Source organism: Drosophila takahashii, chromosome 2R, assembly GCF_030179915.1.
Source record: "Drosophila takahashii strain IR98-3 E-12201 chromosome 2R, DtakHiC1v2, whole genome shotgun sequence".
Taxonomy (NCBI): domain Eukaryota; kingdom Metazoa; phylum Arthropoda; class Insecta; order Diptera; family Drosophilidae; genus Drosophila; species Drosophila takahashii.
Genome location: NC_091679.1, coordinates 26,098,956 through 26,125,862, shown reverse-complemented (window position 1 = coordinate 26,125,862; position 26,907 = coordinate 26,098,956). Strand labels below are relative to the sequence as shown.

The following is a 26,907-nucleotide window of genomic DNA, read 5'->3' as shown; positions in this document are numbered from 1 at the left end:
ACTTTAGAGCAGTTGTTTTAAATACAACCATTCAGTAATTTTCCTTTCATTTAAGTGCAGTGTGTTAGTGGAATGTGTATCCGAGGTCTAGTCTAATCCTCGGATATTACGTGATTTCGTATTTCGGACCCAATCAAGGACAAATTTTGTATTGGGTTAGGTTAGGTAACGTAGTGGTGCATGATGTTGTATATTCACCCACCTATAGGAGCCAATGTCAAGCTCCGAATGAGCTAGGGGGTTACAATGCCTCCTTATGCTTAATAGAGAGTCATAGTTGGAGGTTTTGGGGGACAGAATTGAGGATCACAGAGAAAGTATCAATCGAAATAAGTGCCGCTCGACTGTCTGAGTAGATGCAGACTAGTTTAGAGTAGCCTGAAGGTCTTAGGTTATGTATTGCCTTCTTAGTGGCCAGAATTTCCATCTGTTTTATTTAGATATTGCATTTTACTTAAAATAAAAATAAGTATAGTACAAGTATTTCGAGCAAACAAGTTGGCGAACTGAGCTTACTTATATTATTGCTTAAATATGCATGCAATTATCATCCAAGAACCATATTCATTCTTTAATTTTTGTATACCATTTTGTGTATACCGTTTAAAACAGAGTCACTTACCAATTGTGCTTATAAATCATAAACAATTTTCTGTGCAGCGTCACCAAAATTGTAGGTTGTCGGTTGGTTCTAGAGTAACTCTGTCAATTATTTTTCCTTAAATTATTCTTCTGCTTTCAATTGCAAGTTCAATTTTCGGAAAAAACAATACTAATTTGTCTAGAGTTCTTCTTATATACTTTTAAATTTTTAATAATTTTTTAGAATCCCATAATAAAAATCGAAAATTCAGGGCAATACCGTTTTATTAAAAAAGTGATAGAGCGAGGTGCGAGTACATTTATCGACTAATTAAATGCGCATACACGAGTATTCAGGGTACAAAGGACAGGGTAAATTCTAGATTAGGCCTACGATTGCTTGGCCTTTGGTGGTCGCAGATAGTTCTGAATATAGAACTTTCCAAACAGATAAATGAAGACTACTCCTTGCAGCATGTTCAGATAGAGGATACCGTGGGGGACCCCGCAATTTGGTGAGAAGAATCGCACGTAGACGGCGTAGCTGAGGAGCATAAAGAACTGGCAGAGCTGCGTCAGTGTGATGTATTTTTTCCACCAAACATTGGACCTCACAACTGGGTATTCTGAGGACAAGAAGTAGTAGAAATACATGACCGTGTGCACCAGGGAGTTCAGTAATCCAACGGCGTTAAAATGACCCCCAGTGCCGTAATATCGTGTTAGAGCGTAACTTCCAAAGGACATGAATACGTGGTGATATATGTGCAGAAAGGTGACCTGCTTATAGCTCTTTCGTAGCACAAAAAACACGGTATCCATAAGATCGAGCACCTTGTTCAAGAGGTACGCGGCATGCAACACTCGTTCTATCTGTTTGCGTTCGTGGCCCGGGGGAAAGCTCTCAATGCAGCGCAGATTGCAAATGCCCACGATGAATAGGTAGTAAAAGACCTTGAGGAGAGACATACATCTATATTAATTCACGAACCAAACTCATAACTCCTATAACTCACCATTCCAAAGTAGATTCCATTGTAAAGCACTTGAAATATGTTGTAGACCTTCAAGACTGTTTTCAAGTCATAGGGCTTCCTATTTTTCATGAAGATCTTGCCCAATTTGAGGACAAACAGCAGATAGGCCACCAAAATCACAATAATAGGCCATGGCGAACCAGCCAATGGAATGGGATTCGGATCTGGGGAGTTTTCGGTTGAGAATTTAACACCAAATAAATTAATCACACCAAATCGCCGAACCCACCTGCCTGAGGGATGTGCAAAAATCGGAGCATTGTTGATGGGTAATTGCTGTTTGAGGGACCACTGATGACTGTTTCAATTGTCACTAGGCATTCCAGGTTGTTTTATCGAAATTACCCAAACCAAATTAAATCAAATAATGTATTATTCAAATACTTGAACTGCGATGTCTGTCCTACATTTCGATGTGAGAGACCCATAATAAAACGCTCGATCGAATTTCACTCAACTGAGAACGACTAAATTTAGGAGAGAGAACTAAAATATATTTTTAACTCATTGCTTTTTGCTCTTGGCTCTGACATATGTTTGATAGTAGAAGTTGCCGAACATGACCATCATAGAGGTAGAAACGGCAATCTGCAGGTACTGGAGGGTCCTGGGAAAGGAGCAGCCAGGATTCAGCCACATGGTCAGGATAGCCTGGGCGAAGAGGATCATAAATTGAAGGACCTGCAACTTGGTGATGTACTGTTTCCACCACATTTTGTCCTTCATTTGTGGATACCAAGCCGATACGAAGTAGTAGGCATACATGACCACGTGCACGAATGTGTTCAGGTAACCCATCGTGTTGTACTGTCCTCCGGGTCCATAGAAATAGTTGACCATAGGCACCCCCAAAACCATCAGTGCATGATGGTAGACATGGAGTACGGTGATCTGTTTGGTGCTCCTCCGCAGCACAAAAAATACGGTGTCCATCAGGTCAAACACTTTGTTGAGAAAATAGAAGTAGGTAAACCAACGATCGGCAGTTTTACACGGATGATCCAAAGGCAGCGTTTTCATGCACCGAAAGTCATAAGGCTTTTGCACAAAAAGGTATTCAGTGCCCTGCAGAAATATGAACTTTTAAACATAACAAAAGTGGATACAGAAATATATCTTACCATTACGAAAAGGACGGCGTTCATTATAACCTGGCAGAAATTGTAGATCAGCATGGCATTCCGCACATTGTAGGGTTTACGGGACTTCATAAAATCAGGCCCCACTTTAAAAATCAGCAATAGGTAACCGAAAGTAATCACAATCGCTGGCAAAGGAGAGCTAAACAGAGGCAGACGAACGGGATCTGTAGATTATAGAATACAATGAAATAAGTGGGCATTTCAGGTGCAAGGATAAAGCTTACCAGCTGGAAGTCCTCGGAAGTAATCCAATAGTGTTAAGTTCATGGTGAATCCGTGTCTGCCTCAATTTCAACTGAGGCACTCGTATGCTTTGCACCTCCTTATATACGCATGCACTTGCAACGATGTATTAGAAATGGAAAAAATTGTCTGCCCCTAAAACAGGGCCTTCACTTGGCCTATGGTCACTCGGCAAAGAGAACTGATTAGTTATGCTCTTGCATTCACTATGCTATTTCTTCCACTCGGCTCCTTGGCCACAGATTTGAATTTCTAATTCGGAAATCGCAATTCTCCCGCCGGAATTGCGGGGGTCCAGTCGGGGTCAGATTGGAAAGGTGCAAACTTATTTTAGCAAAGTGAAAATAAAAGTGTTTAAAATCAAGTTACAAGTGTTTACGGTAAAAATATAGATTTATGAAAAGGCTAGACAGTCTTATTTTTCATGTGTATGAGCTGTCATTTTATTTTCTTGCTAGCAAGGGTGCTACAATTAATTTAAATTATAAAATTTTTAAAAAACATATATATATATAGTTTGTACTTTTACAAACCAAAGAGATTTCACAGGAATATTTTATACATTTTTGATTTGCTTGTAGTACAACTAGAGATGTTAAAGGTCAACCCCACTCCTTTAAACATGTAAGGAAATTATGTACTTAAAAAGTATGCAACAGCAAATATGTACTGATATACCCCCACAACCATATCTTGGATCCGTCACTGATTAAATTCCAATCCATTTTTTTTTTTGGTTTTAAATCATCGCATGGATGATCAGATGGTTGGTCACAACAACACTGCCGCATAGACCAGGGGCTCAATTCCAATCCATAAATGTAATATTATGAAATTATCGACAATGTTCGACCAGCCCGCTTTGGCCTTGACTTCTCTGACCAATATCTTTGCTTTGTTTATCTTTTCAGAGGCTTAAAGCGTTTTCGGCAAACAATAGACAATGGCGCTGGGCAACATCAGCAGCAGCCAAATCGGGCGAGGCCATTACAGCTTTAATCCCAGAGTTCCCATAGAAGGAGCAACAGCAACAAATCTAATTACAGAACAACAATAAGGTCAGGCCCTGGTGCCGCTGATGATGATGATGTTAGGAAACTTCCGGTTTGTTTGCCCGGGCGGAAATGAGGCGCAATATGTCGTCCAGTCACTGGCTACCTTTCCAGCGCTGTGAATAGTGACCTCGAGCGAATAGAGCTGAAGGAATCCCAGCCCCGCGATTGCCTGGAATTTAATTAAAGCGCAAAAAACACGAACCGAAGTCCGTGGAAAGTGTCGAAACAAAAGAGCAGTTGCTCCCCTTGCGGAGGGGGTGGCCCATAAATCTAGCCACCCACCACCCAAGCAACCAACCCATGCTGCACGTTGTTGCAATCGAGCTGGCCCACGTCCACTGGCCAATTAGCTGCTGCAACAGCCGAGAGCGGCAATCGTTTGGGCTCCATTGAACGCGTACTCCAGCCGAGCACAGCTGCCTCTCTGATGACTGCCGCCAAAAGACGTGCCGGCAGCAGCAACAGCAGCAGCAGCAGCAGCAGTAATGGCAACGAGCAGCAGTCCCTGCAGCAACATCATCAGCTGCAGCAGCAACATCACAGTCAGCAGCAACACCAGCAGGCCCAGCCGAACGAATACCAACAGTTGCTGCAACACCCGCACCATAACCACCAGCAACACTACGGCAACAGCAGCAGCAGCAACAGCAGTAACCCACAGCAATACCACCAGAGACAGCAGCAACATCAGGCGACATTGCGCGATTGCTCCGTCAAATTGCCGCTGGATATCCTGTGAGTACGGCCAACAAATCATTTTGGGGCTCCGGTTTCGCTTTTGCACGTAGCCGATAAGAAGGCCACCAGTTGGAGGCCCCAAAAAGGTCAAGCCACTCACTCGCAACTCTCCTGGGAATCGGGAACGTAGATAGCCGCACGTCTGGATGGTTTAATAAAATTTACATTTTAACAACGCGAATGAAAATTGCATTAACTTTAACGGGACAACATTTGCTCGATTCGATTTTCCCCGCTACTGCACAGAACAAAACAGAAGAGAACATAGAAGAAGGCCAGAATCAGAGAATTATAAATATTTACGGGTGCGGGAGATAGGAGAAAGGAGCCCGGAGACAGGGACAAATGAAGCGTTTCAAATGCTTAGCGCTGCGAAAAGAAACTTATTCCAGTTTTGTCAGGATTAGAGCGCCTGAGCCTGTCTTTAAAGCTTTGCGCTCGGCGGGGATTTTGGCTTAAAGGCTGCCAGCCAACCCAGAAAGTGGGTGACAACAGTAGGACAAAAGGGGGATAGAACGATGCGATTCGTGGGGTGGTGCTGCGTTTATGCAGATCGCAGTCAAGTGGCGGCCCGCCTTGTGGGACTCGAAACGAGGCCAGTCGCAGCCGGGCTGATGCACTTGGAGAAATAAAATGGGGGATTAACTATGACAATGCTTAAGATAATTTTGATACAATTCTAAAGGCTTACAAAAAATGTATATACGAGAAAATGGTTATGTTATATTGTTTAAAATGTTTCAAATAAATAATAAATAAAATATTTCCTAAAATTTTATTTATTTGACATTAAAATTTTGCATTATTTGCCTTTTTAATCTTTGCAAAATCAGGAATTGGAGCCCTTTATATTACCCAAATGAAAAGAAATACAAATATTACTAACTTTAAAGCTATACAATATTTTGTAATTGGTCATTTTTCACAAAATTATAATCTTAATTAAGGCAATTTTTTTTACATTAAAGTTTTTATATTTATTTTAAAACAACTTTTTATTTATTTATTTTTGCAGTGCTGCTACTGCAGCTGCTGGCTTAAAACGGGCTAAGAAAAATAAAAACAACAGTTGTGAATATAAAAAGAACTTAAAGCGTGTCGACGACTGGCAGAAAAAAGAAGGGGGCAAAGGGCCTTTGGGTCTGGAGGCTAGGAGGGGGAGTGGCAGTGGTGGGAAGTGGCAGGAAGTCGGTCGGTCTTGCTCTGAGGTTGCACCCTGTGCCACAAACGGCGCCGTCGAGTGAAGTGCCTCGACTCCTTGCGGGCCTGCAGCCCAGTGTGTCGTTACTTTTAACGAGGTGTCGCATGCGAAGCTCGCGCAAGTGGATGAGGCACCGATGGAGCGATAGAGCGAAGGGGCGGGGAGAACTTCAGAGGGGAAGCCACCAGTTGCCACACATTTCCAGCCATGTCCTGCCCTGCAACTACTCTATCCTGTCCCCTGTTCCCTTCCCCCCGCCGACCTCTCTATATGAAAATGCACTTAGCCGCAGACTGGCAGCAGCTCCTTCTGTCACCTGCTAATGCCCCCCTTCCCCTCTCACTACCATCACACGCCCCCATTTAAGCCGCCCAGCCGTGTGGCATGCTGCAAATGAAGTCATCCATTAGGCCACGTTACGTATACGCCTAGTGTACTGCAATGTGGTGCTCATAATAATGCTGCCCGTGTTTGTTGCGGTCTAAGCGGAAACGTTTATAATGGAATTCGCTTAAGCGCCGCCGGACTGAAAATAGAGGACGACGTCCAGAGTGTCGTCTTGCTAATTTAGCTAAAGGCAGCCGGAAAGAGGAGGTGAAGTTGGGTTGGAATAGAAAGTGCAGGGAAACCGCCAGCGTTAATTACTCAGCGCCGACGGAAAGGCAATCTAATTAGCTGAATGGGGAAAGGAAGTGAAAAAGAATCGAAACCAAAACCAAAATCTAATCGATGCCTTTTGTTCTTGTCTCTGGTTTTTTTAACAGATGGCTACCGAAATCGGCAATGCGGCCGGCGGGTCCTGATGCCTCGCCCAGCGACTGCATCCTGGTGGTGGGCGTGTCCCGTCCAAAATTGGCCGTCGTCTTCCTTACGGTCATGTTGATCTCGCTGTTCCTCACCTTCCACGTCCTCTACGATAGTGCCGTGTACAATATCCAAGCGGCCCAGGCGGTCCACGAGAGGCATCGCCTCTCCCTGGCCGCCTCCTCTTCGGCTTTGGCATCCTCCACATCGTCCGGCAGTTCCGGCTCCCCCTCCTTCTCCTCCTCCTCTGGTGGTGCTAACTCCAATCATCTGCCGGTGTTCGTGAAGCCCGTGCCCAGTTCCAATCAGCTAAGCCATCCGATGGTCTTTCCCTCCAGTCGTGTGCACTTTCCCAAAACCAGTCGACGGTTGCCACAGGTAAGTCTTGGAGTTCAGGGAATGCGCCACTGTATACGATAAATTATAAAATAGTTTGCCTTCGAAATTGCATGGAAATTTTAATGATTGGGCTAAGACTAGTAAATTGCATTCCGAAATTAAAGCCCTTGACAATTTAGAAATATTTTTATGGCCAGTTTTAGGGCCGTTTCCTCGTCCGCACGTTAAATTTAAAGTGAGCTTTAAACGTTGAAAAACTATGCTAATTCAGAGTTGAACGAAAACGACCCTTAATAAGTTGTATTTTCTAAAACCCTAAAAATATTTTATTTCAGTTCTTTAAGATTAATTTCCTTTCTTGACAAATTTTTTAAGACACATTTGCATTCAAAGGGTATACTTTAAAAAGAAAACTCAGTATTCAATTGGAAGTTTATCCAAAGGATTATTAAGATGCAATATATTTAGGACAATTTCAATATTAGGTTTACTTTATTGTAACTACTTAGCTCCTATTTTTCCCACTGTATATCTAAACGAGGCGGTCTAGGCCCTGCCGACTAATTGCTGAAATTTGCATGTTCATGTTCTTTTGGCTTGATTTCCGGACCCAGGCACTCATCATCGGCGTCCGAAAGTGCGGAACCCGGGCGCTGCTGGAGATGCTCTACCTGCATCCACGGATCCAGAAGGCCGGCGGCGAGGTGCACTTCTTCGATCGGGACGAGAACTACCTGAAGGGCCTGGAGTGGTATCGCAAGAAGATGCCGCACTCGTTCCGGGGCCAGATAACCATCGAGAAGAGCCCGAGCTACTTTGTGTCGCCAGAGGTGAGTCTGTGTTTCTCGCTTTGATCTCTAATTGGCAATTAGGATTGCCTTTCTCTTCGGCACCCCACCCCGTAATTATTAATTAACTGTCTGCCGGAATGTAGTAGTCGGTCGGCTGTAGTCCATCTATCAAATTAAAGCGAAACGCTGCCCAGGTCCCAGCCAATTTCCGTGTCCATGCCGGACTCAGAGCGGAAATGTTTGCAAATTCATTTGGCAAACGGCAATGTCTAACACTAACACCCAACCGAATCGCTTTTCGGGCCAGCTTTTATTATTGTTACTTTTCCGGTCGCCTGTGTTTTTGTTGCCCGCAGAGTGTCACTAAATTGGGTTTTTGGCCTGATGCAATTTCGCTGCGAGCCGGAAGTTGCATGTGACGCTGGGAAAAAGTGGGCCAGATGGGCGGCAGAACTTGGTTGGCATCCTTACCGGTCCGACAGGGCAATATTTTATCCAGTTTCATTTCAATTTTAACTGCCTTGTTCGTCGCTCAACTGCAGTTGATGCATCATTTCAATTTGTCTGGCACTTGGATGGCGCAACATGGAGTTGAGACTAAAAATTCTGAAGCTCTGATGGAGATAAATCTTCATTAATGTTGTTATTAATATTTATTGAGATGCAGTCGGTGGAAGGCAGAGGGCAACTAATGCGGATCTCAGTCAGCGGAAAATGTCAAATTATCATGGAGAGCTTCGTAAATAATGCAACAACTCCCCACGGTGTACTTTGGCCTCAAACCGAAGCCCTCGATCTGCTCCCCGGGGCTGGTGAACTCTGTGATATGTCAAATGCATTTTGGCTGCATTAAAGATTCAGCGAAATGTATATTCCCCGGGCGAGATGTGGCAACTGTAAATGGTTCATCAACGTGAATAATTCTGAAACGCTTGAGTACACGGGGGAGCAAAGGCGAACGTGGCTGAAACAAAAAAGTTATGAACTTGTTGCACGGCCTGGTGGCTCTTATTGAAATTGATTAAGTTTATTTACTCGGCTCGTTTCGCCCATTTGCGAGGCTATTTATACAACGTGGCAAATTCAAGGACCCCGGCGGAGCCAAGTCCGGGGTCTGCCAACATTGTACGGCAATATTTTCCGGCTTAATTAAATTGTTCACAGCACACTTGCTGCGGAAGTGCAGCAGCAGGGGGGCGGACAGGAGGACGGGTTGACAGGGGGCGTGGCTGCCACAAAAGGCAGCAAATTAAAGCCAACAAAAGGGGCGCCCAAGCTTCTCTTAAAATGTAGCGCCCAGAGTTTGCAATTATTATCGATTGTTGGTCCCCGGCATAAATTCATTAATTGGAAAGACGGAGGCACAGCATCCGATACTCGGTTTACACCGAGGTCCACCTTGAGAAATCATTAAAAAATATGTGCAAAAAAAACATATTTTACTTTTGTAAAATAATATTTGCCATACAATTTCTTTAATATTTCAGCGCATCATAATTATTTTATGCAAATTTTTGTTGTTCAATCTGCCAACTAAATTCTTTTTCATGCGCTTTTTTAGCTCACGCCATTTAGGTTATTGTTAGCCTTTCGCTTCAAAAATTCACAGTTTTATTTAAATTATTTGCATACAATCAGGTCGCAAGAACTATTAATTTTGGGAGGAAACAAAAATAAATAAATGTCGGCTTTTTTATAAAAGAGTTATATTTTGTATAAATTTAAATTTGCCAAACTGTGTTATCATTCCTATTTAACAGGGGTTGATTTTAAAGGCAACTTGAAAATTGTTTGATTAACAATTTCAGAGGTGTCACGAAACCGTCGACGTTTTGGGCAACGTTGGTTTGGAATCTGTGGTAGAGTTTCGAAGTAATGATTTTATGCTTGGATTTAAATCGTCTCCTTAATTTTGGCACGGTTTATGTGACACCAAGAATTGGTTTTACCGATTAATGTTCAAGCACACATGTTTCAGGTCACTAAGAAATATGAATACTATATAAATATTAAATTTAAGAAAATTGTCTATGAAGAAAAATTTTCTGTGGGACCCCTGTATAAGACAAAAATAAGATAATGATATGCCATCATTATCATTATGTTTTTGACCAATTCTTGGTCTTAAACTTTTTAAAATATTAATTTTATTTCGTATAAATCACTTTCATAATAATTTATTTATATTTTAAAACTTTTTATAATAAATTTCAGGTTCCGGAACGAGTGCGGGCCATGAATGCCAGCATCAAGCTGCTGCTGATTGTGCGGGAGCCGGTGACCCGGGCCATTTCGGACTACACGCAGCTGCGTAGCCATGCGGCCACCGCCATCCTCCCGCTGGCCGAGAAGGACCCTCCCATTCCCAGGGAGAGTTCGGGCGGGGGGGCTGCTGCTGCTGGATATGGAACCGCAGCTGCCAAGATGCCGTCGCAATCGGTGCTGTATGCCAAACTGCAGTCGGCCCGTGGCTATGACAATGCCCTGGTGGGTGGCAGTGGAGCGGGCGCCAAGGAAACCAAAGGGAAAACAGGAACTTCTTCGGTCAGAAGGCAGGCGGTGGGTGGCGTTGGGGCTGCGATGACCACGACGACACTGTCGCCAATGGCGAGCGCCGCCCAAATGGCAGCCAAGTAAGTGAAGTGAACTGAGGCGTTTCCCCGTGCCCCCAAAAACATCCTCCTCCCTTTTGGCTGCTGCTTGACATGCAAATGAAATGCAAACTGCAAATGAAAGTTGCCCAAAATGCGACTCTTGTCCTTGGCTCCCCTCTCGCTCTCTGTCTCTTTCCCGCCGATGGGGAAACTTTCTTGTTGCGACCTCACTTGTTGACAGAGGGAGTGAAACGAGGAGCGAAAGGAGCCAAGGACTCTGTTTAACATGGTCGACAAGTGGAGAGTGGAGCGATGGGGAGTGCTGCTCATTTGCAGCTGTTGGCAATTCAATTTGCCGTCCTTGTCGAAAGCAGATTTAAATCCCTCATCTCGCTCACCCGTTCGCAGGTCCTTTGAGGAGCTGGCCATATTTCCCAATGGCACCGTTAACGAGGCTTATCGACCGCTCAGCATCTCCATGTACCATGTCCACCTCCACCGCTGGCTGGAGGTCTTTCCGCGGGAGCAGCTCCTGGTGGTCAATGGGGATCGGCTCATCGAGGATCCGGTTTCCCAGTTGAAACGCATCGAGGCTTTTCTGGGTGAGTAACTTTCGCAGGTGGTATATCTGTGATTTATAATAGGAACGTACATTTTTATTTAAATTTAAAAGTGCAGTAATTCAGTTAGTTAAACGAAAAGTAGAATTTAAACTCAACATTTCTATAGGTCTTCTTGTTAAAAATCCTATTTTTTCTATCCAAATATTTAAAATTTATTTTCGAAAATGTCTAACATGACATCCTAAAATAAGGAATATTTTGGAGTTATCTTAAATCTATCTGTACTTTAAGTTTTACTGGTATATTTAACGTACGTATTTCTTTATAACAATATTTATAATTATTCTTTCTTTTATATTTTAGGCATTGAACATCGGGTGAATAGTGAGCACTTCTACTTCAACGAGACGAAGGGATTCTATTGCCTGCGCTATGACAACGGGGATCGCTGCCTCCGGGAGACGAAGGGCAGGAAGCATCCGCATGTGGATCCCGTGGTGGTCTCCAGATTGCGAAAGTTCTTTGCCGAATACAATCAACGCTTCTACGAGCTGGTGGGCGAGGATCTCGGATGGCCGGAGGAATAAACTGTGACTAGGAAATTGGAAATGGGATGGCAAATGAAAAGTTCTTCGTTGGGCTGCCTGCCAATAAATCTGCCGTTGGTCAATCGTTTGGCCCGCTGTGCAGCCAATTTAATTACAAGGAAGAGCAGGCCATGTACAAAAAAGGGGTCAAATAGCGTGGCAAAGTTATCCCGGACTTTCGTTGCCATTTTCCGTTGCATATTTTTGCGAAGGGCGGTTCGCAGTATTTCTGCCTGGCCGAGTCGAGCAGCTCTGACAGTTCAATTATGTGCGCGTATTGAAAAATCGCATTCCTATTTTCCCAGCCCAACCCAACCACCCACTTACCATCACCATCACCACCACCACTACCACCACATGCAAATTTGCCTTTAAACCAGCAAAGAACAAGCGAAAGGAGCGAAACAAGGAGCCACATGAAAAAATATAGTAAAATAAACTGCACGCATTTTTGGTGTGCAGCAGGCCATGAAAATGTGTGTATGGAGATATCCATATATCGTATATATATCACAGTGCAACATGAAAAATGTAACCGCAATTCTGATTTCATGGGCGGAAAGAACTCATCGAAATAAGCTAAAACCCATTTGGGTTTTTCTGGCTTACCTCGCGTTTACCTTTTATAGCGAGTTAAAGTTTTACATACAAAATTTATTTGTAACGGCCATATCTTGTGAACCGATTAAAATTTCACTATCAAGTCTTCAGTGATTATGTAGCTATGAACCCAAGGAACTAAATTTACAAATGACTCTTGCGCACTTAGCCCCTAATGCATCTAGCGCTTTAAAAAACAAATTTGCCTAAGTTTTCGATTTTTAACGCGCTAGGTGTACGTCTTCGCAAGAGTCATTTGTCAATTTAGTTCCTTGGGTTCATAGCTACATAATCACTGAAGACTTGATAGTAAAATTTTAATCGGTTCACAAGATATGGCCGTTACAAATAAATTTTGTATGTAAAACTTTAACTCGCTATAAAAGGTAAACGCGAGCTAAGCCAGAGAAACCCAAATGGGTTTTAGCTTATTTCGATGAGTTCTTTCCGCCCATGAAATCAGAATTGCGGTTACATTTTATAACCCTAAAAATGTTGCACAGTGTATATGTATATATCGCATATATATAGCGGAATGAAAAGCAATATCTACATGATGTTCGAAGGTTACACGTTTTCTACGTCTGCCTGTGTTCTACATGCTTATTTTCTCTCTCTCCGCGTGTGCGAGTGAATTCGAGTGTCTGAGAGCATAAAAATTAATTAAGCAACTAAATGTGATTTTATAGCAAGTAAGCATAGGACAAATTGAAAATGATTGCGATGGCTGGGTGTGTGGGTATGTGGGGATGGGGAGAGAGAGAGAGAGATAGAGAGATCATTGGAGGAGTGAAGGGGCAATTAAAAATGTATTTAGACTAACAGTCGGCTGAATTAAATGTGTGCGTACAGAAACATGAACAAAACTAAACATATCACACTTAGTATAGCATAGCATAGTATAATATATATACACAACATATCAGGGGTACTCGAGGTCCTCAAGCAACTTGAATACTGAATATGATTGAACTAAAGCATTCGTACGTCATGTTACATATCGAAAGCTAAACCAACCATGAAATCGAAACATATCAGCTGCAATCGTCGGCAAATATACAAGAACAAATATATATACAACATACATATCTATATATATGTTATATACAAACGTATCGTAGACCGTAAGTCGAGCATCAAATTTGTTGTAAATGACTTTGATTTTGACCTAGTTTGTAGTGCGCGATGTGTCACGGAATCGTCATAGACAAACTTCTAGTTGAATATAGCCGTATCCTAGGTTAATAACGCACTGCCTAAACCAAAAGAATAGTTATGTCTGTTTAGATAATTATACTGCACCCACTTAGGTGATAAGTTTATCAAAGATAGTTTTTTAATGCATTTTTAAGCCGGATTATTTTATATTCCTAAAGAGAGAAGGCCATATCAATTACGGCCACTCTACCTATAGATACACATAATATATATATGGGCACTTCCAAAAAAAAGTCCACCAAGCCAAAAACCTTGAAACTTGAATAAAACATATTTCTACATGATTTTGCCCCGATATTAGTTTCTAATTAGTTGGATACTGAGCTTAACTACAAATTTGGAGTATAGTTTGATTATTTTTATGACAAACCCCACCAATATACGCAAAAATCAGTTTTTGGCTATTTTTTTGTTATTTTTTGGACCTGTCTTCTGTTGTAAATTTATCCTATAGGAATGCTAATATGTGACATTTTTCTGTACTGAATGCTTCATTCACATGCTAAACTATTAAGTTAAAAGCAAAACATCCAGCAATTGAGAGATAGAGGTAAAGAAATCCGCTTTACAAAACAGTCGGAAAAAATGTCCCGAGCGACATGTCCCGAGCGAATGTGGTTGAAACTGCATAAAAAAAAAACGGCAAAGAATTTTTGAGTGAAACCAAAAGCATTTCACAGCGACATGTTTGAACAACATTCTAAAAAAAATCGCATTCAAATATTCCATCAGAATTCGCTAATTTCTGGTGTTGTATGAACTTCCCTGAAATCCACTTCTATTTTTGTCCCGAGCGAATACGGCAGTTTTTTACCGATATCTTAAAAACTAAAAGTGGTACAAAATCAAGATTTTTACCAAAAATTGAGCTTGGGAAGAGTGAAAAGAAAAGCCCATAATTAAAATTAAAATCCATTGTTTTACAGTTTTTTTTCAACTTTAAAGGTGTGCAAATGTCCCGAGCGACATTTTGGAAGTGCCCATATACACTTATCAGCGGTTTAGCTAACGTTTAAACATTTCGTATGCATATTAAACTCAATGTGAAAATCTCAACTTAGGCTAATACTTTCCGTGACGATCCATCCAATTTCGGTTGATACCAACAAACACGCGTATATACATACAGATATATATGTACATACCTCCCCCCTTGGTTCGTGTACCAGTTCTTAGGGATCTTCAGCACAGAACTCGGCTAGCGCCTAATCAATACTAAACAGAAAATAGACTATGAAATGTATAAACCTTGTTTTTACAGTGTATCTCCTTATATACATCCTACGCTGATCTCTCAACAACAAAGGAACCACGAAAGGAATGAAACTAACCAAGCAATATAAATTTAAAGCAAGACTGAAGGTCCTCCGCAGAATATTTTATTCTCATTTTATTTTGTCAATCACTGGATTTGTTTTGAATTATACAAACCAACCTAAAGGAAATATAGTAGCAAAGACAACGAAAATTTCTAATTTGTTTATATTTTTATACAGAAGTGAAAGTACATTAACCGAGATCCAGGAAGGAAACCCCAAATGGAACCAATTTCCGTTTAAAATATATTAAAGTAATGCGAAATTATATATTAAAATACTCAAAGAGCAATTTGTAGTCACATTTTGTCCTCTAACTTGAACTACGCCAATTGCATACAAAATACATATCAAAAGTTTAACTCAAATCTAGATCCTCCATTGATATTGATATATTGATATTATTGATGTATTGTCTACTTAAATTGAACGTGCAAAACTCAACAACTATAATGTACCTTAAAAATCAACTCTCTATTTCTTTAACTTTAACTTAAACTCTAATGATAACTCAACTCTTGCAACTTATTCAAACTTTCAATGTACATACATACAAAAAGTATTCAAAAATAAACAAAATAACTAATGACGAAGAAAAATCGTATAGAAATTCAACAAATTGTAAGAAAACCAACAAGAATCAACATTTTATGCTATGGAAAATTTTACGCATGCAATAAATAAATGTAATTCGAAAAACGGAAAATATGTGGGGGTTTTGTTTTTCCTATATGGCCTATATGGCCTGCATATCCTTATGCTTTAATAGATGGTTTTTACACTTCACGAAGCACTTCTACATCAGTTTCGGTTAGAAAGCTTTCAAGAGATTTGGACGCAAACCTGTGTAAAATACAAGTAAAATATTTTGTTTTGTATATTATAGGATTAGTAGTAGTTGAACTACAACTAAAATTTACAAAATATGTAAATTTTTCCAACTAATTACAATTTTTAAAATATGAGAGATATGGTTGTTATAATATTACAACAATTTTTGTAGGTGGAAAATGTCGCTTTGGTGTTAAATAGTTTTAAAACAGTGAAAAGGTAGTGTAAAAAACACAGAATAGACCGAATTATTTAGATTAAAACTATTAATATTACTTAAGCACTCGGTGATTAAAGTCAGTATTAGTGAATTTATATGATCGAATGAGAATTATTTTGCGACCTAGATAATGGTAAAAATGTAATAATTTTCAGTTTAATTCATTTGTTTAGCTTTTTGAGATACACTTAGTATTTACTTATCCTTTCAGTGTAGAGAAAGCTACGATTTGTATTCTGCTATTTTCAAGAGAATAAAGCTTTGTAAGTGCAATATTTTTTCTCTCAATTTAGTTGCAATTGGCAATTTGTCGCCACCGGTCGTTGTCAGTCGAGCACCGGCTATTTTTTATTCATTTTTTTATAGTATATAAGTGTTATATACTAATTTAAACCAGTTACCCGCTGCAAATGTTTAAAAATGTGGAAATTTTATACTACAATTATTGAACGACATGGTGCAGGCAGTCAGTTGAGATTAGTAAGGGATTTCTCAGTGGGTGGAATACACAGTCAGCAGGTGAGAAATTGGCAAAAAGAGCAAGAGCTTTTAAAGAGCGAATCATTGTTTACAAACAAAGACTACAAGTATATATTCGTTTTCACAGACCCAGTTGGAATTTTTGGACACTTCGACGCCTCGCATCGATGAGAAATGGCAACAGGCCAGACCCTATGGAGAAATGCCTGGTCCCAGCACCTTGCGAATGATATCTTACTTTATGCCGGGAGGTAAGCGTAGCTTAAAATAGTTTTATTAATTTTTAATTTTATATACTATACTCGATTGATAGGAGCCCTCCGCAACACAAATTTGATTCAGATGAACCGCCGCATGAGGGAGATGTATGGGGATATCTATTGTATCCCTGGTATGATGGGAAAACCGAACGTAGTCTTCACGTACAACCCAGAGGACTTTGAGGTGACCTACCGCAACGAGGGCGTTTGGCCCATTCGAATAGGTTTGGAGAGCTTTAATTACTATCGAAAAGTCCACAGACCCGATATTTTCAAAGGCGTTGGTGGGCTTGTTTCTGAGTGAGCTAAGATTGATTTTCTTAAAAGCCAATATCTTTTAAAAATATTGCTTTCAGCCAGGGACAGGCTTGGGCTGATGTACGCAACAAGGTGAATCCTGTTCTTATGAAAGTACAGAATGTCCGTCAGAATCTACCGCAACTAGATCAGATATCTAAGGAGTTCTTAGACAAGTATGAGTTACATACATCTATTAAAACTATTTAAGCGAATTATAATAACCTTTTTAGATTGGAAGCTCTGAGGAATCCAGAAGACGACACCCTGAGTGCCGACTTTCATAATGAGCTCAAAATGTGGGCCTTCGAGTCCATTAGCTTCGTGGCCTTAAATACCAGAATGGGATTGCTAAGTGATCATCCAGATCCCAATGCTGCTCTTCTGGCTAAGCACATGGGTGACTTCTTTAGCTACAGCTTCAAGTACGATGTGCAGCCCTCAATTTGGCCATATTATAAAACACCTGGATTTAAAAAGTTCCTTAAAACCTACGACGATATCACCGAGATTACCTCAAACTACATAGAGACCGCAATGAAACGCTTTGATAGCAATGAAAATCGCAAGACCAAGTGCGTTTTGGAGCAGCTGCTGCAACTTAACAAACAAGTGGCTGTGGCTATGGTTATGGACATGCTAATGGCTGGAATCGATACGGTATGCGATTGGCTACTTCCCTTAATTTATATTTATACTTTATCCCTCTTTCAGACTTCTTCTGCGTGCCTCACGGTACTCTATCACCTGGCTCGTAATCCCTCGAAGCAAGAGAAATTGCGTAGGGAATTACTGCGTGTATTGCCGAACACCAAGGATTCGTTAACGGATGGGAGTACCAAAAACATGCCCTATTTGCGAGCTTGTATCAAGGAGAGCCTGCGTATTACCTCCATAACACCCGGAAACTTTCGCATTACGACCAAGGATCTAGTGCTGTCGGGTTATCGGGTGCCTCGTGGCACCGGAGTCCTCATGGGAGTGCTGGAACTATCGAATAGCGATAAGTACTTTGCCCGGAGTGCCGACTTTATACCCGAGCGGTGGCTGAAGTCCGACTTAGCTGCCGACGTCCAGGCGTGTCCGGAAGCTCGATCCCGCAATCCCTTCGTGTACCTGCCCTTCGGTTTTGGACCCCGCACCTGTATCGGCAAGAGGATTGCCGAGCTGGAGATCGAAACGCTTTTGGTGCGACTTCTGCGTAACTACAAGGTCAGCTGGCTGCCCGAAACGCCGCTGCAATATGAAAGCACCATTATCCTGTCTCCCTGCGGCGACATTCGCTTCAAACTGCAGCCAGTCGGTGATGCAATGTGATTGATATCAGTATCCTAAGCTCAAGTACAGACTTCCGGTTAAATTCAGAGATTTACTCGCAGTATTCACTAACAATATGGGAATGTAAAAGAATAGGAAAAAGGCTAGCTGGCTAGGAGGAAAATCGAACGATACGATCTAACGCCGATTGCGTCCACGGTAGCGTTGGTGGGAATGATTGCGCTGACGCTGCTGTTGATTTTGCTGCTGATTCTGTTGATGGTTTTCCTTCGGAGTTTGGGGTTTCTCGGCTGCAGGTGCTTGGGGAGTTGAGTTTTTCGCCTCTTCAGTGGGTTGATCTGTCGTCTCCGCAGTGGGCGTGGAGTGGGCTGAGGATCACACGGTGATATTAGACAGTTTACAAATGCATAGTACAAATTAATTACTTGCCCAGGACGGATTGGATGCTGGCCCTCTTGAGGAGAGCCTGGGTTCCTAGGCTAGTATTGAAGCAAGTGGGTGAACCTAGTGGGGGATAAAGATATACCTATTAGAAATCAGCTTAAAGTGATGTGATACTAATGTCTTATGGAATACACGACATGCTATTAGGAATAGGAGTGAGGAACCCACCGATAGGGCTATAGAATATATCTTCGGAGGAGGTGGCAGGAGTGAGGGTGTTGACAGTGGGATAGTTGGATAGCTGGGAGTCGCTTAGGGTGGCGGCAATCTCGAGGATCTGTTCCGTTTGGGTATCTGGCTGGGTTTCCGGGGCCTGGATATCCCGTTGGTAGATAGTGCTCCCGGTTTGGCTGCTGCCACTGGTGCTGCAACTGTCGTCCGCATCGTCTTCGTCTGATTCATCGTTTTCGGTTTGGGATTGGAATTGGGATGGAGGTTCGGATGGGGTTTCGGATTCTGGTTCTGGGTCGGGTTCAGTGCTGGCTGTTGTGTTTGAACACATGCACGGAGTAACAGAAACAGAGACAGAATACTAACGTTAAAATGTTAATTGGGACCGCATGGAGCGATTCTCGTGTGAGTTACCTGCAGCGGCGGTATTGTTGTAGAGTCGAGTGTTCATCATGGCGGCGCTTATGTGTCCCGGCGAAGACTTCCACTCCTCGTCCTGCTGGTGGGCAGCAGCTGGGGGGTTGGGAATAGGGGGGAGAAACAGAGAAAGATTCGAGGTCAAGGCAACGGGAAGGCAACGAAAAATGGGGGGAGGGGCCAAACTCACAAGAGGCTTGGTGCCAAAATTTCGAATTTTTTGTTTCGGGCCCGCAAATGGATGGATGATCTACGGAAATGACTGAATCGAGTTCTCGAGGATTGTATCGGTATTGTATTGTATTTCATCATGACAACGTTTTAAGTTCAGTTTTCATCTACGCTTAAATCGATATTCGATACTTGGAGTTAACCTAGACTTAGGGGGCTACGCACGAGAGTCTTAATAATGTTCAAGTTCAATGTCCATTACCAACTTCCGCCTGCTCCTTGTCGTTGTTGCCATTGCTGGTTGTCGTTACGTTCGGTTTTCCCTTATCGTTTTCCTTCTCCTGCAGCTTGTGAACACCGTTTTCCAACGCTGGTTTCTGCTTGGCCTGAGATAAAATCTTGGTTAATTGGAGTACGGGTTCGGGGGTTTGGGTAGGTATCTAACCTGGTCGACAAGCTCTTCCACCTCGCCGCTGCTAATTCCCTCGCTGGAACCGGATTCGGAATCGCTGTTCTCGCTGCTGCTGCTGCTGCTGCTCTCGTCCTCCTCCTCTTCATTGGGCACAAAGTCAGAGTCATCCTCGGAGTTTTCGTTGGCATACTTGGCCAGCATCTGATCGATGGTCAGGTTATGATCGGCATCGGCATTGGAGTCCTCCTCCCGCGGACGCTTTACAACCACGGAATTGTTAAGTCCCTGTAATAAATATTTTTAGTTTTAGATGACTTGGTTCCCCTATAAACTTACCTGCTCTGAGTGGCGCACAAACACCCGTCGACTGTTGGTGTCCTGCTGAACTCCTGGACGGCACATGGCCCGGGAAAACCACTGAGTGAGCTTCTGGGTCAGACCCTTGCCACTGCCGTAGGACACCTCCTGCTGGCGATGCCTCATGACCCGAAGGCCATGAACCCGGATGGCCCGCAGCTTACGACGTCGCGTCTGGATGAAGTAGACCATGTCCGAGGGGGATATGGGACCATTGCCGATCATTAGGGCGCCCACCGATAGCCAAATGCGAGTGACTCGCAGCAGGATGATGAGCATCAGGAAAGGAACCCAAGGCAAAGGACGTTCCAAGGGAGCAGAAGATTTCTCTGTGTTTAAGGAGGGGACAATCTCTGAATATATTATAAGCTCGAAAAAAGCAGGTCTTGTGCTCACCTATCGGCAGACTCCACTTGGCCGTATCCTCGATCATTGCCAAGGCGCGATCCGCCCTTTCGATCACGAATTGCCCAATTCGCGTGCTGGAAAAGCGCTCCGCCTGCTCGCGAATCCGATCGTAGAAGCTGCGCGACTTGTTCAGTTCCCTGACTTCTTCCTCATCAATATGGTCCTGCTGGTGCTGATCCTTGGCTGGCGCCACCGTCTTCGTCTCCTGTGCCATCTCGCTGATTTAAAAATACCGATTTTGTTGGTTTTTTATTAGAAGAAGTACAGCTTCAAATTCAAAGTAAATAATATGTAATACATATGCTGCAAAACTTGGTTAATAGTCACTTGACACTTGACTAGCTAACAGTATTTATTTTACAAAGTCATGGATACCTAGAAAAAAACCTACGTTTTTTCACATATTTTCAGATATGTCATGATTTTTTTAAACCAGTCTAGTCAGTTAGTCGAATTGTACACAGAAAAAATTATACAACGTTTTAGGTGCCGTTTTCATATTTTACTTTTTACTTTTTAAAATGTTTCACACCCTATTTTGCGCCTAAAACTTTTGGTAATTTTCTCTGTGTAACCTTTTGCTTTCTCAACTTAACACAATGTTAAATATTAACATTATTATTTCTTGTTTATCCATTTATATTATTCTTCTTAAAAACTTTTACCTATTTCTTAGGTATCGTAAAATGTAATCTTTTGAAATAAAAAACAAAGCAGGAAAAATCAAACCGCTTTTCTTATCTTGCAAGTTCGTCCATAACTCGACATATATTCCGCTTAATGTCGATTTAATTCTCGGCAATTACTAAAGCAGCCATAAAGGTATCCGTACAATTCGGGATTGCCGCGTGATTAGCGACTGAACAACCGGAGAATACGGTAATACAGTATTAATAAACCTGACACCGCGAGGTCGTCTGCCAGAGGAACCGAAAGTGGATCGCTTATCGGAGCGAATCGGAACTTCGCACTTGTTTGAGTTTGAGATTGAGTATCGCTTTTGTTTTTTGTTGCTGCCGTCTGGCAAAACTTATAGCCGCTACTATATAGTACCTAATGCCTTCCGCCGACAATGACTAACGGCAAATAATTAAGAAGACCTAAGCAGAAGCAGCAACAAAAATCAAAACAAATTAAGTATTATAAAATTAGACCAACTGAACTTTGTACGATTCCGCCTGGAGGAATAGTTCCAATTCCACACGTTGATTACGAAAGATCTCCGTCTCGGAACTTTTTGCAATCGGTTTGTGGGTGAGGTTAATAGTTAGGTTATTGGTGATTTGAAAATGTTCCCTATCACGAAGCCAATGAAATGCTAGGTTAGTCCCTCTTTCGGTCACACTTGTCCGCATAAATTATTTTCAGAATGCTGCTCATTTTGTTGATTGCTTTCATTCTTATTCTTATTCTGGCCGCCAAGATAGAAATCTGGCGTATAATATAAAGTTACACAGGCATAACAATCACTTATTTTATATTTATAGCGCTTATTGCATCGCTCAGAAAATACGCGAATTCTCAATAAAATAACAAAAACAATAAAATTATCACAAAATTTGTTTTCGGGATCAAAGTGTATCTGTACCTCCATAAAATGCAAAATTAATAAGCACACACACACGCACATGGCGCAGTGGAATGAATTGGAGCCAGTCCCTGTTGTACAGTGTAACGAGATGGAAATGCAGAAGTTCTCGGCGAGTGAAGAAGTCGGTGAGGGAGGGGAAAGAAAAGGAGGAGCAGAGCGAAAGTATAAAGTGCAAGGCACTGGAAATTAAACTGATAACGGTAGTTTCGCTTTCCTGCAATAATGGCGCTCGAGAATCAGCGGAGAAGACGCAAAGACCGACTGAAGCATGTCCACTTACCGGTCTCTTGGATTTCCTTTTAGTGATTTTCTTTTTGGTTACTCGAAACCTTCGATCCAGCCGCTAGTTTCGGAAGTTACTGTTTTCAGTTACTAAAAGGAATTCGGATAGTTAAGAGCACTTTGGTGGTACACTTTTCCAAATCCTCCTTAAGTTTCTGGACCAACGATCTCTGGTTCAAACCCTCCGGCTGCACAAATCCCGACTGACTGAACAGCGGTTCTGGAATTCTGGGTTCTCGAACCGCCGTCGCATTGATCGGCTGGGACTCGGGTCCCGAAACGCGATCGCGTTCGTGTCATCTGCGTTATCTCTTCTTTTAGTAATCTCTCGCCTCTCTTTTGATACGATCCCTCAAGATATCGTTTATAGGAAGTTTGAGGGCTGATTTAAGGGATTATTCAGAAAGATTTTATAAAATATTATATACTAATTATATTATATAATCTTTTATAAAAGGTATTCAAGTTTTTAAAAATATAATGAATCGTTATGTTATTCTCTTTAACTTAAAAAATACAAAGTTTTAGAAAATTTGGGTTATAAATAAGCTTTTTATGCACTGAAGACGTTAAAAGTTCTGAAGAAATGTTTAAGATTCGGCTCCTATGACTTTGTAATATTTTGAATTAATTTCTTAATTAGGCTGCGGAGTACCATTCCTTCACATAAAGTGATTAAATAAAAATCCATATGTCGCGAGTAAAAGATAAGCAAATTAAAGCTTCTCGTTATTGGTTTTAGAGCCAGTCACCAATGACAATCGTGTTTACCTGGTTTGTTTATCCTGTTTGAAGGACCCTTCGTCCCTTCGGCACTTTTGAGCAGCCACTCGACCGAATTCCACTCAATTTCGCATTGCGCTCGGCGGGAAAAGCTTTCCGAGCCCAGCAGGCGCGGAAAAGCTCTTGGCGAGCGTTCAGTTGCGCGAAAACTCTCTCCGACGGCGGACGGCATTGCGGAGCGTTCCTCCCTCTCGCTCACTCGAAAGGCGCGTTTCTGTGTAAAATCAGTCGGGACTTCCCGCTCCCTTTTTCCCCACGCGAAGTTCTGGAAGGACTCCTCCGCGCCCCTTTCGCCCTTTGCCCCGCCGAAAAAGCCATTCATCTCGCGTGTGTGCTGCAAAAATAAAAGCAGGAAAAGTTTAAACGTGTGCAGTGTGTTGTGAAAAATTATTTGGCCAACTGCAAATGCAAAGCGGCGGTGCAGGTCCTAAATGGGAAAATAGGAAAATCACGATGAGCACCAGCAGCATACAAGGAAATTCGGAAAGGCGAGCAGGAAGGAGGATGTAGTCGCGGAATTTAAAAGCACTTGTCTTGGTGACCTCTCACACACACAGCAGTCAGGATGTGTAAGTGTTTTGGCGAAATAAAAATGTTTGGCTTCCACAATTGCCATTGATAACACTGTGCAACATTTTTAGGGTTATAAAATGTAACCGCAATTCTGATTTCATTGGCGGAAAGAACTCATCGAAATAAGCTAAAACCCATTTGGGTTTCTTTGGCTTAGCTCGCGTTTACCTTTTATAGCGAGTTAAAGTTTTACATACAAAATTTATTTGTAACGGCCATATCTTGTGAACCGATTAAAATTTCACTATCAAGTCTTCAGTGATTATGTAGCTATGAACCCAAGGAACAAAATTGACAAATGACTTTTGCGAAGACGTACACCTAGCGCGTTAAAAATCGAAAAATTAGGCAAATTTGTTTTTTAACGCGCTAGGTGCACTAGGTGCTAAGTGCGCAAGAGTCATTTGTCAATTTAGTTCCTTGGGTTCATAGCTACATAATCACTGAAGACTTGATAGTGAAATTTTAATCGGTTCACAAGATATGGCCGTTACAAATAAATTTTGTATGTAAAACTTTAACTCGCTATAAAAGGTAAACGCGAGCTAAGCCAGAGAAACCCAAATGGGTTTTAGCTTGTTTCGTTGAGTTCTTTCCGCCCATTAAATCAGAATTGCGGTTACATTTTTCATGTTGCACTGTGTAAGCCACCAAACACAGCAAACACACCTGGCTAAGCTAGGGCCAACGCGATTTTTCCCACCTGCGACAGCTGCCCCCGTGTGTTGTATATATTTTTGTACATTTTTTAGACAGCCCTCACGTAATCCGTTATCCCTTATCCTTTGGGCCCGCCCAACTCCCTTTGATGCTGGTACATGGCTGCTGGTATACAGCTGAATGCTGCCACTTCAGCAGCTGAGTCGCTCTCAAAAGCCAACGCCGCACAATTTGGCCAGCTATTTTTATGCGGGTTGAGTGCGGCTTTGGCTAAATTAGTTTGTGCATAAATTTCACCCCACAAATGGGGTGCTTAAGATGTTTGTGAAACAAAACCAAACAAACAAATAGGGCATTCATATAAAAAACAAACAAAGAGGGTACTTATTAATAAAAACATAAATAAATCATAGACCTTCCGAATATGTTTATCTACACACATGTGCTTGTTATTTTTACCAAAGCTTTGCTTAACCTACATACAACAACACCTGTTTAAATAAAAAGGCAAATAGGCAATGAAAAAGTTGCTGAATTTTTCATAATTTCAAAGCTTTCTTTTGAAAAACAATATAAATATAGAAACAAATGCCAACATTTCAAAGTCAAATTTATATTTAATATTATTAATAATATTTTAAAACAAGAAGGGAAGCTACCTTCGGCCAGTCGAAGCTTATATACCCTTGTAGATTAAAGAATGCTGACTCGGTGCAGTTCCAAGGATTCCAGATTCAGCGTTTCTATTTATTTAAATTTTGTTTTTAAGTAGTCAAGAATCAAAACGCCTACAATATATTTTCAGCAAAGGTATGTTACAACAAGAAAGGAAGCTAGCTTCGGCCAGCCGAAGCTTATATACCCTTGCAGATCATTCCTATTAATTAACAAATCGCAAAAATGTTCAATTTTCTAATATTTCTCATTAATTTTCCGATCGTTCCTATGGCAGCTATATGATATAGTCGACGGTTTTGGTCAAATTAAAATTGAAATTCGGAAATATTTAAAAAGAGTCATATCCTAGAGTAGAAGATAATACAATAAAAAGCAAAGAAGCTAGAATTTATTTCCTATTACTTTTCCATTAATTTACCGATCGTTCCTATGGCAGCTATATGATATAGTCGTCCGATTTTGATTAAATTAAAATTGAAATTCGGAAATATTTAAAAAGAGTCATATCCTAGAGTAGAAGATAATACAATAAAAACCAAAGAAGCTAGAATTTATTTCCTATTACTTTTCCATTAATTTTCCGATCGTTCCTATGGCAGCTATATGATATAGTAGTCCGATTTTTAAAATATTTAATTCGAAATTCAGAAATATTTTAAAAATAACATCCCCAAAAGTAAAAGGTAATATTTCAAAAAACACCGAAGCTAGAATTTTTTTAACGTTTTCTTTTCCAATCCTTCCTATGGGAGCTATAAGATATAGTTGTCCGATCCGGTCGGTTCCGACATATATACTACCTGCAATAGAAAGAAGACTTTTGGGAAAGTTTCATCCCGATTGCTCAAAAACTGAGAGACTAGTTTGCGTAGAAACGGACGGACAGACGGACAGACGGACATGGCTAGATCGACTCGTCTAGTGATGCTGATCAAGAATATATATACTTTATGGGGTCGAAAACGTCTCCTTCACTGCGTTGCAAACTTCTGACTGAAATCATAACACCCTCTGCAAGGGTATAAAAATGATGCATGTGTTTTAGGTGAGAATCATTAGTCTGGTCGAAGTAGCCGCGTCCGTAAGTCTGTCTGTCCGTCCGTATGATATCACTAGAACAATAAGAGCCAGAATTCAATCAGCAAGTTTGCTTCTGAGGGCTTATACTGTTAGTTAGGATTTAAAAATATATTTTTCTAATATATGCCATTGGAATATATTATGAAAACAGCTCACAACTTATTGAGCTTCCCTCGCCATGATTTTGGCGCCATGTCAGCAAGGGGTTAGGACCGATAACCTCTGAAACGCACAGGTTCCGCGGACGTTATGGCGGCCAGGTCGTTCCATTCCATTCCTTATTACTCGCCTTTCAGCTGCTGGTCTTCATGGCAGTTATGGCGTCTTTGCATGCCGTTGCGCTTCCGGTCCACACTCACACACACACATACACAACAGAGCACTTACACATACACTCACAGAGACATATAGAGACACGCAAGTACGTCGATGGCAGTTGGCATGGCCAAGTGAAAATAAGTGGCCAACACACTGAGCTGTTCTATTCGGTTCTGTTCAGTTTGTATGGTCTGTCTAGATGTCGCGTGCTATTTGCCTGATATAGTTTTTAATTATCGCTTGGCGCTCATTTCTCAGCTCTTCTCTCTCCCACTTTGCCATTAATTTGTTCCCGTTTATATGACCATTTGACAAATCAACATCCGAGAGCGGAAAAGCAGAGGGAATGAGGAAGAAAACTGTCGCCACTGGTGGCCTCGAGGTGT

The 26,907-nt window shown here is 41.6% G+C and overlaps 5 protein-coding genes across 13 annotated transcripts in view; 2 read left to right on the top strand and 3 right to left on the bottom strand.

Annotated features, from left to right (window-relative positions):
* The window catches only part of Hs3st-A (Heparan sulfate 3-O sulfotransferase-A), a 40,215-nt gene extending 28,034 nt beyond the window's left edge, over window positions 1-12,181 (top strand). For all 3 annotated transcript variants that reach the window (XM_017158948.3, XM_044392892.2, XM_017158949.3), the window contains exons 3-8: window positions 3,916-4,794; window positions 6,763-7,180; window positions 7,756-7,971; window positions 10,147-10,565; window positions 10,935-11,128; window positions 11,453-12,181. In XM_017158948.3, the coding sequence (XP_017014437.2) occupies window positions 4,487-4,794; window positions 6,763-7,180; window positions 7,756-7,971; window positions 10,147-10,565; window positions 10,935-11,128; window positions 11,453-11,676 (1,779 nt within the window). In that variant the 5' untranslated portion in view covers window positions 3,916-4,486 and the 3' untranslated portion in view covers window positions 11,677-12,181. The remainder of the gene's footprint in view (window positions 1-3,915; window positions 4,795-6,762; window positions 7,181-7,755; window positions 7,972-10,146; window positions 10,566-10,934; window positions 11,129-11,452) is intronic.
* Window positions 850-2,012, bottom strand: LOC108069034 (very long chain fatty acid elongase F). The gene is made up of 3 exons (XM_017158953.3): window positions 1,849-2,012; window positions 1,599-1,783; window positions 850-1,536 (listed from the first exon to the last, which is right to left on the bottom strand). Exons 1-3 carry the CDS (start codon window positions 1,877-1,879, stop codon window positions 973-975), a joined length of 780 nt encoding a protein of 259 aa, XP_017014442.3. The 5' UTR covers window positions 1,880-2,012; the 3' UTR covers window positions 850-972.
* LOC108069032 (very long chain fatty acid elongase F) lies at window positions 2,068-3,401 on the bottom strand. The gene is made up of 3 exons (XM_017158952.3): window positions 2,986-3,401; window positions 2,741-2,925; window positions 2,068-2,684 (listed from the first exon to the last, which is right to left on the bottom strand). The coding sequence occupies exons 1-3, from the start codon at window positions 3,026-3,028 to the stop codon at window positions 2,124-2,126; spliced, it is 789 nt and encodes a 262-aa protein (XP_017014441.2). The 5' UTR covers window positions 3,029-3,401; the 3' UTR covers window positions 2,068-2,123.
* A 3,987-nt stretch (window positions 12,182-16,168) lies between the features above and the next one.
* Cyp12b2 (Cytochrome P450 12b2) lies at window positions 16,169-18,218 on the top strand. The gene is made up of 6 exons (XM_017158986.3): window positions 16,169-16,380; window positions 16,469-16,592; window positions 16,655-16,901; window positions 16,958-17,074; window positions 17,132-17,558; window positions 17,613-18,218. The coding sequence occupies exons 1-6, from the start codon at window positions 16,282-16,284 to the stop codon at window positions 18,213-18,215; spliced, it is 1,617 nt and encodes a 538-aa protein (XP_017014475.3). The 5' UTR covers window positions 16,169-16,281; the 3' UTR covers window positions 18,216-18,218.
* A 35-nt stretch (window positions 18,219-18,253) lies between these two features.
* Jabba (jabba) lies at window positions 18,254-22,646 on the bottom strand. Of its 7 annotated transcripts, XM_070213028.1 has the most exons (10): window positions 22,428-22,646; window positions 20,545-20,774; window positions 20,128-20,477; window positions 19,825-20,076; window positions 19,642-19,765; window positions 19,399-19,458; window positions 19,206-19,304; window positions 18,789-19,103; window positions 18,606-18,680; window positions 18,254-18,544 (listed from the first exon to the last, which is right to left on the bottom strand). In XM_070213028.1, the coding sequence occupies exons 2-10, from the start codon at window positions 20,768-20,770 to the stop codon at window positions 18,354-18,356; spliced, it is 1,692 nt and encodes a 563-aa protein (XP_070069129.1). In that variant the 5' UTR covers window positions 20,771-20,774; window positions 22,428-22,646; the 3' UTR covers window positions 18,254-18,353. The 7 variants fall into 7 exon arrangements, with proteins under 7 accessions (XP_070069129.1, XP_070069124.1, XP_070069123.1 ...); XM_070213023.1 differs by lacking the exon at window positions 19,399-19,458 and having other exon boundaries at window positions 18,602-18,680; XM_070213022.1 differs by lacking the exon at window positions 19,399-19,458.
* Window positions 22,647-26,907: the final 4,261 nt, after the last annotated feature.

Coding starts and splice junctions, on each gene's coding strand:
- LOC108069034 (XM_017158953.3), bottom strand. CDS start 1,879: ATGCTCCGATTTTTGCACATCCCTCAGGCAG. Junction 1,784..1,848: donor TTTGCACATCCCTCAGGCAG/GTGGGTTCGGCG, acceptor AAAACTCCCCAG/ATCCGAATCCCATTCCATTG. Junction 1,537..1,598: donor ATGGAATCTACTTTGGAATG/GTGAGTTATAGG, acceptor TCTCTCCTCAAG/GTCTTTTACTACCTATTCAT.
- Cyp12b2 (XM_017158986.3), top strand. CDS start 16,282: ATGTGGAAATTTTATACTACAATTATTGAACGACATGGTGCAGGCAGT. Junction 16,381..16,468: donor GTGGAATACACAGTCAGCAG/GTGAGAAATTGG, acceptor TCGTTTTCACAG/ACCCAGTTGGAATTTTTGGA. Junction 16,902..16,957: donor GTTGGTGGGCTTGTTTCTGA/GTGAGCTAAGAT, acceptor TATTGCTTTCAG/CCAGGGACAGGCTTGGGCTG.
- LOC108069032 (XM_017158952.3), bottom strand. CDS start 3,028: ATGAACTTAACACTATTGGATTACTTCCGAGGACTTCCAGCTG. Junction 2,926..2,985: donor CTTCCGAGGACTTCCAGCTG/GTAAGCTTTATC, acceptor TATAATCTACAG/ATCCCGTTCGTCTGCCTCTG. Junction 2,685..2,740: donor ACGCCGTCCTTTTCGTAATG/GTAAGATATATT, acceptor ATATTTCTGCAG/GGCACTGAATACCTTTTTGT.
- Jabba (XM_070213028.1), bottom strand. CDS start 20,770: ATGGCACAGGAGACGAAGACGGTGGCGCCAGCCAAGGATCAGCACCAG. Junction 20,478..20,544: donor CAAGTGGAGTCTGCCGATAG/GTGAGCACAAGA, acceptor CCTTAAACACAG/AGAAATCTTCTGCTCCCTTG. Junction 19,104..19,205: donor CAACAATACCGCCGCTGCAG/GTAACTCACACG, acceptor CAAACACAACAG/CCAGCACTGAACCCGACCCA.